The sequence below is a fragment of the Podarcis gaigeae genome (genome assembly GCF_964106915.1).
Source record: "Podarcis gaigeae genome assembly, chromosome: 5".
In the NCBI taxonomy this organism is placed as follows: Eukaryota; Metazoa; Chordata; class Lepidosauria; order Squamata; family Lacertidae; genus Podarcis; species Podarcis gaigeae.
Genome location: NC_139681.1, coordinates 24,702,626 through 24,717,749, shown reverse-complemented (window position 1 = coordinate 24,717,749; position 15,124 = coordinate 24,702,626). Strand labels below are relative to the sequence as shown.

The window sequence follows — 15,124 nt, the reverse complement described above, 5'->3', positions numbered from 1 at the left end:
TCAATTGTATCAATTTACAGCCAACCTTAAGTGATCAATATCATAGCAACTCTTACACCATTTTGTGAACTACAATACAGTACAGTACAGTACTGGTTTGTGCTTTATAAACAATGAATAAATATTTCTTATGATGCACCCACATTTTGGAGGCTGCTTGGAAGACTTCTGGATCAGATGATTAATTATCATCATCTATACACCAATGCAGCAGCAATGTATACTAGAGCCACATGTGAGGTTAAGTGGAACCATTCCTGGCTTTTCACATGCTCCATATTACTGAGATGTTTGTGTCTCACGTTAATATGACTCAGGACCAAGTTTGTGTTACTCGGTTTACTCTGGGAAAAGGTATTTAATGCTTTCCTCTAATTTTCTTCATGGTTTTGGCGTGAAAGTGCTTTTAGGATTACTGGCAGCCTAGAATCCCTGTACAGTCATACCTCGAATTGAATGTGCTCCGGGTTGAGTGCGTTCGAGTTGCGCTCCACGGCAACCCAGAAGTAACAGAGCATATTACTTCCAGGTTTCGCCGCTCGTGCATGCGCTCAAAATAATGTCATGCGCATGCGCAGAAGCAGAGAAATGTGACTGGCGCAGACGTGCTGTTGCGTCTTGCGTTCCACTCGTGATGCAAACGGGGCTCAGGAACGGATCCCATTCGCATCCCGAGGTACCTCTGTACAGTGTTTTTTTGAAGAAATATCTTTAAGCAGGAAAACAAGGCAAAGATAACAATAATTCATTTTCCTGTTAGACCAGAAGCAGTTCAGTTCTTTGCAGTATTTCTCATGTAGGGACAAGCCCCTTTTTACAGAGTTATGTCTGGTTATGAGAAGCCATTCAAAAATTTATGGAGGGGGGGATTCACAACAAAAAAATGGAAACAGAACAATTCACACAGAAGTGAAACTTATAAGGGACATTAGTAAAGGCTGGAAAACACAGTATAAGATAGTCATTTCTGAAACCATTGGGTTATTTTGGAAAGCTATGACAAAGCCTTGTTTTTGGTTGCTACAAGGTGGAGCTTCAATTTCCTTCCTCAACTTCCTTTAAAACTGGCACAACTTCGACCAGCATGAAAAAGCTAACAGTAACAAAATTGCTCTGAATAGCAAACTGGCCAGGTTAAGAAGAGCTATTTTGCTACGTTTGCACAGCTGTTAGCTACTCAGGTGCAATTCTGGGGCCATAGAATGAAAGCATTAACGCTGCACAAAGCAAATACAGTGTTCAGAATTATTAGGAAAGAAAGCAAAAATAAGTGACAGCTGCTGAACAAGTCTATGCTACATATACATGCAAACATGTGCAACCCTGGCCACAACGACATATATTTGAAAAATATACAAAAGCAACTAAATACGCTGGAGTATGCCAACATCTTTCTTTTCAAGTAGAGATGACCAACAGTAACTAGATCTGAGCCATAAAGCAGTTTTGCAACTGGCACCACTAAAATTTAATCAAGGTTTGGTAAATTTTTACCCAAATATCACACGGCAAAGCCCTTACTAGAAAAGTTATGTTGCTCTTATGGTACAGTCTGACCGCCTATGAGTGGGTCAGAAGATGTGTATATGTCAGTGTAATATACTATGGACCTTGGGCTAAAGTATAAAGTCAACCTCTTGGATTCAGATATTGGCAATCCCTGTTTTAAGTAAAGACCAAGTAGCTTAAGCTTAGAGAAAAAAGAGGCAAGGGGAGTTTCAAAAGGAACAGATAATGGTTTAAATCTGAAAGTAAGTTAATGGAACGAAAGATTCCCGTCCTCCCTTTTTCCAGCATGCCCTTTCCTCCATCCCACATGATAAAGGAGAGCCCCAATATTGGACAGGTTACTAAATAAAACTCGACTGTATTATAAATATGAGAGCTCTACTCAGTGACTGGATGGAAGGTGTTATCTGGCAAGTCACTCAATTCTCACTGGGGAAGTAACCCTGTGTCTGGGCTCTACCACTTCAAACAATATGGGGGAATTGGCATGACTGGGTACACCTCCATAAACAATAACTCTTTGCGCTTTGGGAACCAGCAGGTCAAAGAGAAGCTAAAACTCTTCTCGGCATTCAGTCACAAGAATCTGCAATCAGAAGTGGTGCAGCCCAGACACAGTCTAACTTGATAGATTTGTTGGAGGAAAGATACAAAGCACTTTGGCATTTCTGCATGTACCTAGAGGTGATAAATGCAACAGTTACACTGTGGTGCATGAGTTACTCAAAGCATGCTAAGCAACTACTAAAACCTTTCTGGAGAGATAAAGGCAGAAAATGCTGCTGAGCCATCTTTCTCATAGCAATTGTTACAGCAGTTGCTGCATAACGTACCAATAAAGCCCTTCTTTGCGAGTTCTATGGTAAACCGTCTTGTGATTTTTTCCAATTCATTATCCTATAACAAAAAAGCAGTTAAGGTCCAGGTCGCAAGACATCAACCATTAATGTCATATGTTAAAGATTTTACCAAGAAAAACATTCAACAATACTTGTGTTTCCATTGCTTATGTGCTCTTAGTCATACTACAACAACTCTGCTTGGTGTAGGGGACACATCCCCCCAGTTACATTGTGCTTGAAACATTCCAAGCACCTTGTAAATGCAGTGCAACTACGGGAGTAACCTCTTAATCCAATCTCTGGATCTAAACTTGGAACAGCAGGAAGGAGACATGGGATTGACCCCAACCTTGCAATGAGTTTGAGGAACAGTGAAAACATCCAGCTCTTCCGGGGGGGGGGGGGGGGGGGAGGGAGAGCAGTGTCTTGGTGACAAGGTCAGCCAAAATCTGTGGACCCCTGTAAATAAAATTAAGCAATGTAACCTTTTACACAGGAGGTTCTGAAACACCTTAGTTGTTTTAAAACCTTAAATTGCAAATACATTGCCCATGTTTCATTCCTCAACATGCTACAGAATACAAGATTTCCACCCCTACTATAGCAGAGTTATTTCTCAAACTTACCCAACCTAAGCATGCTGGTTAAAAGATTTCTGTCAGATTGGAACTTACTGTATAATTTCTAGGATTGATCTTTACGCCAGCCTTTGCACCACCAAACGGCACGTCTGAAAACAAATGTTTGTGCTTAAGTTAAACAAGAATACAAAACTTGCAAAATAGGAGTATGGGTAAATGATGGGGAAAACAGAACCTGCCACTACTGGTGATGAGTATTTGGCATTTTCTATTTTTATTTATTAACAAAATAATATATATACCGCCCTCTTGCAAAACGTCACGGTGGCGTACACAAAAAGCCTTTAAAAGCAATGCAGATTGTTACTGGCACTGAATCACAAATATATGGAGATAAATCATAGAAAGTGAAGAATTTTGCCGAGCCCAAATTCCCACATTTCGAAGCTGGGAAAGAAAGCAGGGGAAAGACTATATGACCCTGAGGTATAATCCTAATCCCTCCTTAAGAAGAGAACACCTAAACTAGCCTATGTGTGTGTTTTAAAACAATGAATTAAGTCTGACTTATGAATTAGTGGGGCTTAACAGGCAGCTTTGGCACCATATAAATTGTAGGTTGATTTGGTGTGTTCCCAAATCCTGTTAATCAGTAAATATGGTTATTCCCCATATAAACCTTCTCTACTCCCAACACATCCCACTAATTTAGCCCTGTTAGAAAGGTCACAAAAGTTACTAACTGGCAAAGAATGTTTACTAGACTGCTGGGATACGGCAGAGAAGGGATGAGTTCTGTCATTCCTGCAGCAGTTATATTTCTAGGTTGGGTGTGAAGGTGGCTTTTCTTCTCTGGCAGTCAGCTTGGTTTCCATGCTGGGCACAAAAGAGGGTTGAAGTGATTCATATTCTCTCCACAAGCCAATTTCCCTAGCTGCATGCAACTCTTTGTTGCCCATGGCTAACAGGCAAGTGCTTAAATAAGGGCTATGCTAATTCAATGCTAAACCTAAATTTCTTCTCATTTTAAGCAGATAACTGCTTCACTGAAACATCAAATGAAGAACAGTTGGAATTAAATATTTTATATATAATACGTAAGTAGCCCATCTCATATTCTAATGTAATGCTTGAGATTTAAGTTTGACATGGCCTCAAGATTATTAAATAGCATTGGCAATGACTGAACGTACATGGACCTTTACAAACATCACTTACCCACTACGGCACATTTGTATGTCATTAGAGAAGCCAAAGCTTTCACTTCATCGACACTCACTTCTGTACTGTACCGAATACCTGTAAGGAAAACAATAAGCCAACTTAAGTTTTCATAGTCAAGTAGAAACAAGCCTCAAAGGCTAAGAATTAAGTGCCATTTGCACAAGAAGCATTGCAAAAGAATCACTGTGAAAAAGTCCAACACAAGCAATTTTTCAGTTCTTTGGAGACAGACAAAAAACACCCCAAATTTGTATGCAGCAAAGGTATCCAAGAACTAAAATACTGCGTACTTTGGGTCTATGGACCACAATAAAGCTGTGTGTGGATTCAAGGACTAAAACTGAATACCCTTCCTTGATTAGTAGCAATTACTAAATATGCCAAGAAGCTTACTGACACAATCTGTCCTGAATGTTTGTGCTACCCACTCTAAGGAAGTTTTTTGCTAGATGCTGCCCAGAGTGGCTGAGCAACCAAGTCAGATGGGCAGCATGTAAGTAACAAAATTATTATTATTGGTTAACACCCCTGCAATTCTGGCATTGTTTTGCAGTGTTACAGGCAAAGAACTGGTATACTCCAATTCTAGCCCTTATGCACTGGAGCAAAATGCTGTCTTCACATTTGGTTGTTAGTGTGTGGTTTGGAAATTACTACCATATGCAGGAAGCTGTTCCTCAAGAGGCTAGTTTTGCTTGCTTGGAATACCTGAAGCCACAATATGAATAATTTCTACTTTAAAGAAAAAGAATTATCCCCCTTCATTTTGATATTACAGTGACTTAACAGAATCTTAAAAAAAAAATTATCCTTTGCCTTTTGTAAAAGGGGCTGAGCAATGACCTATGAATTACTTCCTCTTGATATACACTTGCTCTGGGAGAAACAAACAATTGGAAGGTGTCACTTTAGCCAATATATATATTTCTAGAGAAAGCCTGCAAAGAAAGGTCAGCTAAATGAGATTTCTATTCTGTACAAAAGTGGCTTCTAGCAACTCCATTTGTATTTAAGAAACACAAAATCAGCTCAAATGATTCCTCTTTCAATTCTGCATCTAGAATGTAAACTAATTGTTTAACTATAATACATGAAAAAATTGTGTTAAGACAGGACATGCTGCCTTTCTCAAGGAACTACTTGAACCATAAGTTGTGATGTTGTTGCCATTAAGAAAATATAAGTGCAGGACCACTGATAGTTGAGACAGTACAATGAAACAAGAGCCATCCACACTGTTCTGCGTAGTTGCTGCATTCTGAATATGGGTATTCCCTTGACAACTCTGGTATCATTTGCTGGAGCAGAAATGTTTCAGTTTACATTCGCCTTCATTTCTGAAGCCAAGCTAGTAACTGCATATAGAGGAAAGAGATGAACCACTTTTTAATGGTAACATGCCTGGAATGTACAAGGGCATACAGTATTGCAGTGTTTGTTCTAGCTGGAGTCAACATTTCATCATTCCAGTCTTTCGGAACCACATTAATTGGAGGCATGCCTGCTGTCTGCTAGCACGCTTAGGGTTGCCCAATCCCCTGAGCAAGGTAGCAAGTTCAGTAACTGTCACGACAAGTTCATTCCAGCAGTTAGAAATTTACCAAGTTAGATCCACAAGGCAGGTTTGGGTTTTTTTAACAGTGAGATACTGTATACCCTTAGAAAGCAAAAGCAGCAATTCAATACTTGAGAACCCAAACTACACAGTATATGCATTAGAATCATTCAATACCTAGGCACCCTAGATAAGGATATACATATTAATTTGAGTATTAATTTCAGTCTTAGTTTTCAGTCAGCTTATTCTTCTTTCCAGTTTGACTGGAACCAAAGACTAGGACCCAAAGAGCTCAAAAGACAGTTTCCAAGAGGTAGAACATTCACCCACCCCCAAACCCACATAAAAAAACTTTTCTAAACCTGCTGAACTAGTGCAAGCCTCTTGTATATGTAGCTCTCCTGAATCACAATTAAGGCTGGAATATTTCCAGCTGCTTGGTGCTAGAATCAAATGTTTAGTTGATAATCCTTTAAAGACCTGGGGGAGAAGATCCTTCAATTTCTTTGGTATTTAGACAACTTAATATCAGGGATTCTTCAGCATTGCTAGAGCCTATTAAAATTAATTCTCAAATAAGTATACAGTACTTACATGAACTATCTCATTTATTTAAATGACCAAACTTCAATAAATGAAGGAGTTTCATAAACTGCAATTTGAGACAAAATCCATTCAGCTTTGGACCATCTGCAATTAGGTGCACTACAGAATACGGAATCCAACTAATCTTCAATAGAATAAGACTGTATGTAATACCTCTCTGGCAGCTATGTTTGTTACACCCTACTATGGAACTGGAGCTAATTCAGCAATAGTAGGTTACAGATGTAGTGCATGAAGGTAAAGACCATTATTAGCAATTGTAGTCATATTCCCAAGTCAGTCATATTCCCAAGTGAATTTGACTAGTCCAGAGTGCAAGCAGCTTCTGTGCAATCAATTCCATCTCTAAGTAAAACAAATAAAATATTATTGAATATGATGCAGCTGTAGTGCATATAGCAAAAAGGGAAATGGACGATAAATAATACATTAATGAAATGGTGGGGCATTGATATGTAGGAGTTAAGTAGCCATATCTTTATGTTTAAAGTGCTGTGGATGTTTAAATATCAGCAAGTATAGACTTTACTGTACTTAAAAGAGCCTAGAAAACTGCTTCAAGTATTCTGTGCAAGGAAGCTAGTTGCTCATAACTGCAATACCTCAAGGACCACCTCTTTCCATACACCTACCCTGAGATAATGTTCTGAAGCCCTTCTTCGTGTGCCTCCTCCTTGAGAGGTGTGGAGGGTGGCAACATGAGAACGGGCCTTGGTGGAATGCTCTCCCCAGGAAGGTTCGCTTGGTGCCTACATTACACACTTTTAGGTGCCAGGCAAAAACATTCCTCTTTAACCAGGCCCTTGGTTGATTTGTCATCCAATGCCCTTAAAAAAATGGGGGGGCCATTATTTGGTTTCTGTTTTTATTACGATTATGTAGTCTACATTTTTATATTGCAATTTTATTTTGTGAATCACCCTGAGGCCTGTGGGCATAGAGTGGTATATAAATTATCATCATCATCACCACTGACCCATTCAACTCAGCTACTGAATAAGATTCCACAGCAAACTGCCACCCTCATAGATTGTAGTGGTACCAACTACTAGGAGCTTGCTATGGCTTTTCCCAACTCCCATTTGAAGTACTACAGAAAACTGCACAGTAGTTTGACAAGAGACCATAATGGGCCACAAAGAACGTGTGCTCCAATGAGCAGCTTAGCTCTGCAATACCATCTCAAAGTACCTGCAAAATTATCACCTATAAGTCAAGCTGCGACTCGGGGAGACAGTGGTTCAAATAACCTCTCAGTCAAATCACTGGTGAAGGTATCAATCTTTGTTCCCGATCAGCAAAGAAGGGAAATAACTATATTGTTTGTGTTTGGCAATTCATCTAGGTTTATCAACATGACATGTAATTTTAAACAGCCCAATCTGTTGCATCAGCATACCAAAAAGGTTAAAATGTTGTATCTTGGCATTATCTGTTTGACGGAACACCAGAAGACTAAAAAGAAATAAGGCAGGAGGATCTTGTTACTGATAGCTCACTGATACTTTGTTTTTAACCAAGTAAGCTATGAAAATTACCCACTGTTTTATGAAGCTAAACAAAGAGCTCCATTGGAAAAGTGCTGAAGGGCAGGGGCAAGGCCCCTACATGGAAGTTACACAGCAAAGTTAACATTTTTTATTTGGTTGTGCACAATACTGTTACAACTCCTAAAACTCAAAGACGAGGAGACAAGATGCTTTTCTGTAAAAGACTTAAATGACTCATAGCTATGCAAAATACTTTCCACTTGAACCAGCAAAGAATCTTACTTGTTTAGGGATTTTCCTTCCCTGGCACACCCAAAAATGCAAGTTAACTTAGAAAGACATTGTGATTTATTAACAACTGATTCACCTCCTTTGCAATGGAACAGTAGTGAAAGTTACTCTGGAATCATCAGCAAACTTGAGAGCAATCCTGTGACTTCTGCTTATGAAAGGAAGAATAAACTATAGAGTTTTAAAATATATATTTCACATATTTTTCCCCTATGGCTGTCTCCATATCAACACACCCAAACTAGGTTAAAGGTAAAGGTATAGGTACCCCTGCCCGTAGGGGCCAGTCTTGCCAGACTCTGGGGTTGTGCGCCCATCTCACTCAAGAGACCAGGGGCCAGCGCTGTCCGGAGACACTTCCGGGTCACGTGGCCAGCGTGACATCGCTGCTCTGGCGAGCCAGAGCTGCACACGGAAACGCCGTTTACCTTCCCGCTAGAAAGCGGTCCCTATTTATCTACTTGCACCCGAGGGTGCTTTCGAACTGCTAGGTTGGCAGGCGCTGGGACTGAGCAACGGGAGCTCACCCCGCCGCGGGGATTCGAACCGCCGACCTTTCGATCGGCAAGCCCTAGGCGCTGAGGCATTTACCCACAGCGCCACCCGCGTCCCCAAACTAGGTTAGCTACTCTCAAAAGAAAAAGATTTTTTTTAAAGTAACATATATTGCTACACACATCACAGACATAAGAAAGTAGAGAAAGAGGGATCATTTAAAAGGTAACCAAGTTTAAGGGACAATAAATGGCAATGATGGGGACATAATGGTGGCAGCAAGAGGCCCCATTAGCTAAAGTGGTGCTTCAGGTTAAGAACAGTTTCAGGTTAAGTACGGACCTCCAGAACGAATTAAGTACTTAACCTGAGGTACCACTGTATTTGGTTTCCCTATACAACACCAAGCCACACTTGAGTGATCTGGATTTAATACTATTTAGACATTGCTAGATATATACACATTAGGTATTTTTTAGTAATAAAATCTGAATTGAAAGGAAAAGTGAAGATTGTTGCATTGACAATAAAAACCTTCCAAGTATGAACACAGGACAAAACAAGTTGGCCAATTTGTTTCTGCTTGTGGGATTTCCATAGGCATCTGGTTAGTGAGAACTAGATGTTGGACTAGTTGGGCTTTCAACTTGATCCAGCAGGGCCCTTCTGTTTATGTTTATGACATGAGCAATTGAAGTTGCCACCATACAAAGCCAGACTAATGAACCATCTAGCACAGCCCTATCTACTCTAACTGGCAACAGCTCTTCAAGGTCTCAAAGATGAATCTTTCTTGAACTTGTTTTTTTCATACAGAAAGTCCCATGTACTCTATCACTGATTTATGACTCATGTTCCATAAGTACTACTACCACTCATAACCATATGAAAATAATCATATGAAGCTAATGGAGCGTCAGATCACTATTGCCCATTGCAGCAGCCTCTACACAGCCTTAGGGAAGGGACAGCCAACATCTTATTAGGCAACAGGTAAGAAATGGCATTAAAATACCCCACAGCACATAAGGACAAGTCATGTCATCAATGAATTAAGGAATCACACTGGAGTCTGCCAATCTGAAATTGTCTGTTTCCCTATTATATACATTTTTAAAAAAACTGTATAGTGCAATCTGAAGAGTACATGACTGCCAACATACATGGGCATCACTTTATTGAGGCCAAACTCAATTTAAGAATGGATGAGAAGGCAAAAAGTTCAGAATGCTGGGGTCCATACTAGAAATCTATAGGATTTAATTGTTGAACAGGTTCATGGGAGGACAAACTACCTTTATATCAGTATTTCCAAATTTGTTTTGTTTTATGCACACTATAAAGAATATATGGTTCACTGAGTAAACAAACAGCATTTGAGATTTAAATATCAGCAGTAATTCAAAAGGCAGCAAGTGATATAAAATTATGTAGTTAGAAACAAGTAACCATTCACAGTTTAATTTTTATGTTGTGCTCCAGCAGAGACACTTGCAGTTATTAATCTAGTATTGGTTAAAACTGCTACGACTTTAAATATATTACATACCAATATGCAAGGCTGACAGGATTTAAGATCCCCTGTTTGAACAGGATCTGAAGTCAATCATCTACTCTTGCTGACAAAAGAATCAGCACAGATTTGTTCATCACTATAGGATCAAGAGTTTACTTTCAGGTCCTGAATCAAGCTTTTTATGAGACGTACAGACAGAGTCAGAAGTTTGTTGCACATTGCTAACTCCTACTTCCTGTAGTGGATACATTTAGTTCTCTAGGCAGCTGTCTATATGATTAACAAGAACAGCTGTAGTTTCCTGTTAAGCACCGCCTTGAAGCACGCAGTCAAAAAGGCAAAGTGAGTTCTTGGGAAATTTTTGCATTTCTTTATATAAATGATGACTTTTTATATAAATTATATAATTTGTATTAATAAATTACATTATGTGCCATGTGTTACATCAAACAGGATTTCTTTTATTAGTCACTTATATAAAAAAAGAACCCAGCAGTTTCTATCTGCTTCCCACCACAAGTATGGTAGAGCAGGGTGTGTATATGTGAGAGTTTGGGGGGGGGGGGGAGTCAGAACACCATGTTGCTTCAAACCACAAAATCACTAGGTGTATTACTATATCTCAGTATGCCAGCTCTGATATGGCAATGCTATCTACCTTACAGAGTTGTTTAGATTATTAAGATAATGTGTTAAAGTACGTTGATCACCATAGAAGAAAGGTTCTCAAATTGTAGTCTATGAATCATCCGTGTGTGAGCACGATTCTGGTGAGTGATGGAAAGGCTGCTTCTGTACGATCCCCCCCCCCCTGGTGGGGGTAAGTGCTTTTAGACTAGGGACAAATTTATCCAATAAGCAAACAAGGCACTATAGCCCCTAGAGCAGGGGTCAGCAACCTTTTTCAGCCATGGACCAGTCCACCATCTCTCAGACCATGTGGTTGGAAAAGGAATAAAAATGAACGAATTCCTATGCCCCACAAATAACCCAGAGATGCATTTTAAATAAAAGCACACATTCTACTCATGTAAAAACACGCTGATTCTGTCCGTGGGCCAGACCTAGAAGGCAATTGGGCTACATCCAGACCACGGGCCTTAGGTTGCTTACCCCTTCCCTAGAGCTTATGATTTTCCTTTGATGCAGTTTACTACTTTCTGCCAAAAAAAAAAAAAAAAATTACCAGAATGGGACCTTCTCAGCAGCTTGGTCCAAGTCCCGCACTGTAATTTTCATACTACAGCACTGGTTGTAATGATGTTGGTATGAAAGAAAAATGTTTATAAAGTGGACCACCAAGACGTCAACAACAAGAGAGAGCTTGAAAACTGCTTCCCTAGAAGCACTTCATAAATACTCAGTATGAGCTCCTTAAAAGAGCCACAGTTCTATGGTAGATCACATGCTTTGCATGCAGAATGTTCCAAATTCAGTGGCCTTGAATCTCCAATTACAGGGCCTCAAGCAGCTGAAAAAACCTTTGTTTTTAGAAAAATTAACAAGTGAAGCACTCTAAATTTCACCGAACATCTGACATCATAACCTTAGTAAAGAATAAAAATAATTCAAAATCCTTTGACTGATTAACATTTCAATGTATGCAAACCTTTAAAAAAATCCACCACTTTTGACCTTTTGACTTTAATCTTCTGAGTATTTAACACTGATCCTGGTAAACAGCAGGTCTTATCTTTCAGCTTAGTAGTTGTTCCGTCCTAGATTAATGATTTCTTTCAGCTATGCTGACAGCAAACAGCCAAAGCCAAATTTTGTTTAGTATCCAAGCATCTACTTGAAGCTCAAACATTTACTTTATCCTATCTACCCCAAAGGATCCAGCGTATTTATTTTTAAAAATCATAAGTAGGCCCCAATACTGGTGTTTCTAAGTAAATTTTCCTTAAATTATCAATGCTGTATCAAGAATCAGTATATGAACATCTGTTAGTACACAGCAGTGAAGTCATAAAAAGCTTTGCTTCTAGTTTTTCTAAGTACTAGGATATAAAGGTCAGACTTCTGCAGTAAGGTGTCCAGGCAGGATGTGAACACCATCCCTAGCTGAACAGAGTGAGGATTTGGGCATGGGTTTTTCTACTAGTAAACCCCACTCTATTATTTTTTCTTAAAAAGTAGCACTGATGTGGGGAAAGGGTCAGATATTCACAGCTGTCCCAAATCTCCCTGAATGCACACAAACCTTTGGAAGACCCTAAAGGAACTGTCTGGATCCTATTACAAAAGAGGTCTCCTCTGGGATGCAAGTTTTTATTTTTCAAGGAGTCAACCAGCAGCAACAAGCTTTCATAGCAAGCCTATCAAAAGCATTAGATACTTCCCACTCTAGGGCACATTATGGACATCTGGAGCTTAGTTAACTAACTCGGAAAAACTACGCATCTCAAGAGGCAGCTGTATGGGTGGCACAAACTACAACTGGATCTGTGCTTTTTGTCACACTCACTACATAGATCACTATCCCACTCCTTCCATATACTTTTTAAATTTAAACTTACTAAGTTTTTAATAATTGCAAATAAATAACAAATGAAGCAGACAAAGAGTTGGAGGGAAAGGGAAAGAGCTAGGGGCATGACTGTTAAACTTACCCAGGGGATGATATAAATTTGGTTACCACCTCCAGCAGTCACTACAAAGGTACATATATACATCACTACTTCTCAGCTAGTTCTTGGTATGAGCTTTCATGTGCATGCACACTTCTTCAGATACCTTCAGAAGTGTGCATGCACACGAAAGCTCATACCAAGAATTTAGTTGGTCTTTAAGGTGCTACTGGAAGGAATTTTTTTTGTTTTGACTATGGCAGACCAACACGGCTACCTATCTGTAACTACTTCTCAGCTGACTTTCTACCACTAATACTGTTTTCTCTACATAGAAAATGTTGAACTAATGCATGAAAATGATAGGAATTATGACTTCCCAACTCTGGGGAAACTTGAGTATGGAGCAGGTCACTAAAGTGTAGAATGGGGATTTGGGGATCTCAGTTGCATTTACACATAAGCCAATCCAACCTAACCGAGCTTCTTGTGCAATACTGTATGCTCTATTGGTAACTAGGTGCTACTCAATAAAACACTGATAAAAGTTAATATTGCAAAACTACTATGTCAGCAAGACATAGGAGCTGCAAGCAGAATACAGCAGTTGCTTTGTGCATCTCTTAGGTTATCTTCACCATAATATCTGGTCACTAAAGGATAAATCAGTTCCCTTCCAAAGGAGTAGTTATTTTACTCACTATTATTCGTACAATCATGTGATGTTAACCAATTTTGGAAAAGATTTTATGTTAGATAAGGTTCTATTAGTATTTATATGCTGTAATATAGGATTTCCTTTCCATTTGTTATTCAGATTTACTGAGCATTTATCTGGATGTTTCAATTTCTTTTGTAAACTCCACTGTCTGAAGAATAAACATACATACTGTTCTGCATTACCAAACTTAGAGCATGATTTTGGCATACCAAACAGTTCTTGTACTTACATCTGAGGCTGATACAGCCACTGAAGATTAAGCAAAAATCACAGGAGCTTCAAGGAGGACAATCCCAATAAATAACCAGCTTCTTTGAAACAAAAAAAATTCCTTCCAGTAGCACCTTAAAGACCAACTAAGTCAGTTCTTGGTATGAGCTTTCGTGTGCATGCACACTTCTTCAGATACACATCTGAAGAAGTGTGCATGCACACGAAAGCTCATACCAAGAACTGACTTAGTTGGTCTTTAAGGTGCTACTGGAAGGAATTTTTTTTGTTTTGACTATGGCAGACCAACACGGCTACCTATCTGTAACAGCTTCTTTGAAACTTTGTACACTAAGTTCCTCTACTCCACAAAGGATCTTTTTATAAAACTCAACAGGAAAGAAGTCTGTGGTGAGCTGCTGCAAGAATTTGGAGGAAGTTCAGTTGTCACAGGGCTGAGATGAGGAAAAATGTTGAAATGATTTTCTTTCGGAACAAGAGATTAAATTCTCTGATTGCCAAAATGCACCTTAACAACCTTTGTACCAATGTAACCTCATCAGGAGCACAGAATACCATAGAAAGGATGTTTTTAGAATTCTTAAGTTTTTGCAGGATTTGCCATTAGGCAACTGACTGCCACATGCATTATGGTCTAATCTGCCCCCCCACCCCAATTATGTTTTTCTAGCTGCAGCAGCCCAAATATCTATTTTTTTTATTAAAGTAGTTTCAGTACTGGGCAGACACGTTTAAACCTCTCCACAAAGCCTCCTCAGGAGGATGCAAATTGTCCACTTTCTGATCCTTGGCTTCCTCACCTAATCTGCATGGAACATATGAGATGTCACAAGAATAAGCCATGCTGAAAGTCTTACTTCTGAGTAAACATGTATATGATTGCATTATAGTTCTACCCTGATCACACAAGCAAGCAGACAAAAAAATTAAAAGGCACTTATTTAACTTAATGATAAATGCCAAAGCTCTACTCCTCTGTCTTCTATGAGTCTATGTTCTCATGTGTGGAGTGAGGCACCTAATACTGAATAATCCCTACAGGATTACTCAACAGTTTGCCTTTGGAAACAGTATTTCCTCCTCCATTCCCAAGGAAATTAAGTGTTGCCTCCCAAGGCACAAACAATTACTTCCATCTTACATACCCTCAAGGCACATTTACTCCCAACGTCATGGATATAGATATGGTGCTGGAGTATGTAAATCATAGATGAGTTCTTCTGCAGGAGAGACTGCCTACAATACAGCATATGACTCCCGAAGGAGCAATTTTTAAATAGTAACTACTTAAATTATATAGGTGGTATGGAAAAAAATTATGGAAAAGCACATAAGAATTCTACACTTTATGTAATTAGCAAACTAGAAAACAATTTCTGTAAGAAGTGTAGGCAAGAAGACCAGTGTTAGAAACTGAATTATGAAAGCTAGGAGCTAAATGGCACCTTAAACCTAGGTTATGGGCGCAACAACGGAATGTCTAGGCGTGC

At 39.3% G+C, this 15,124-nt stretch overlaps 1 protein-coding gene across 1 annotated transcript in view; it reads right to left on the bottom strand.

Annotated features, from left to right (window-relative positions):
- Positions 1-15,124, bottom strand: part of GLUD1 (glutamate dehydrogenase 1) — a gene marked incomplete at its 5' end in the record, with an annotated part of 34,665 nt that overhangs the window by 16,593 nt on the left and 2,948 nt on the right. Inside the window, 3 exons of the mRNA XM_083740447.1 lie at positions 2,343-2,406; positions 3,026-3,081; positions 4,151-4,231. Of these exons, the coding sequence (XP_083596573.1) occupies positions 2,343-2,406; positions 3,026-3,081; positions 4,151-4,231 (201 nt within the window). The remainder of the gene's footprint in view (positions 1-2,342; positions 2,407-3,025; positions 3,082-4,150; positions 4,232-15,124) is intronic.